Raw genomic sequence first — 1,015 nt, 5'->3', positions numbered from 1 at the left:
AAAAAAAAAAAAAGTCTTTAAGTAAACATACTTTTTGGGGCCATAGCATGATCATTTTTCACAAATATTGGCATATTTAGTCGTATTGATTTTATTTCATTTTACTATCCGTTAGTAACTGTTGTTTTAATCAATGTTATCGTCATAATTTATTCCTATTTATTATATTAATTTCAAATTTTACACTGCTTTTTAGTTTACAGTAGTGTTTTTATATTTATTTGTCATAATTTATTCCCGTTTATTACATTTGGTAATTATTACTAATTCGTGTACTGGTTTTACATTATTCTTTTGTTATATTTTATTTCATTTTATACTATTGTTTTGTTTTTTTCTCTATAGTTGTTTCACTTTTACTATACCTTTTAATAATACTTGCTTAATGTTATTCTTGTAATTCATCCCTATATATTAAATTGCTAGTTTCTAATTTCACACTGCCTATTATTACTAGCATTTATTTTTTATTATTAGAATTGTTTGATTTTAATTGACACAATTTGTTATACTACTTAGTTTTATACTAGTAGTTTATTTTCTCTGCATTTATTTAGTGTTTTCTTCATAAATTATTTCTGTTAAATTGCTAGTTGTCTATATTACTTTATTCCGACTTACATGTGTGTATATCTCTTCCCATGTTGCAGGTCCAGAGGAGTCCAGTGTTTCGTCGTGATGGCACTGATATCCACTCTGATGTGATGATTTCAGTAGCACAGGCGATACTAGGAGGAACAGCCAGAGCACAGGGCCTGTACAGCACCATCGACATTGCGGTTAGAAAATAAAAGGACTTTTATTGTGGCTTTAATTGTGCCTTGGCACAGTATAATATGACTAAAAGGAAATGTGTTTCTTGCAGATTCCTCCAGGCATTCAGACAGACCACAAGATCAGACTGGCAGGAAAAGGCATCCCACGCGTGAATAGCTTCGGTTATGGAGATCATTTTGTATATATCAAAATCAAAATTCCTAAGTAAGAGGCATTCACACACACACACACACACACA

At 30.6% G+C, this 1,015-nt stretch overlaps 1 protein-coding gene across 1 annotated transcript in view; it reads left to right on the top strand.

The window, feature by feature from the left end:
* The window catches only part of LOC107565187 (dnaJ homolog subfamily A member 3, mitochondrial-like), a 4,645-nt gene extending 3,660 nt beyond the window's left edge, over positions 1 to 985 (top strand). Inside the window, exons 7-8 of the mRNA XM_016250408.1 lie at positions 651 to 779; positions 866 to 985. Of these exons, the coding sequence (XP_016105894.1) occupies positions 651 to 779; positions 866 to 985 (249 nt within the window). The remainder of the gene's footprint in view (positions 1 to 650; positions 780 to 865) is intronic.
* Positions 986 to 1,015: the final 30 nt, after the last annotated feature.

This window comes from Sinocyclocheilus grahami, unplaced genomic scaffold, assembly GCF_001515645.1.
Source record: "Sinocyclocheilus grahami isolate Dianchi unplaced genomic scaffold, SAMN03320097.WGS_v1.1 scaffold986.1, whole genome shotgun sequence".
In the NCBI taxonomy this organism is placed as follows: Eukaryota; Metazoa; Chordata; class Actinopteri; order Cypriniformes; family Cyprinidae; genus Sinocyclocheilus; species Sinocyclocheilus grahami.
The sequence above is the reverse complement of the archived record's forward strand: the minus strand, read 5'-3'. Positions and strand labels throughout refer to the sequence as shown.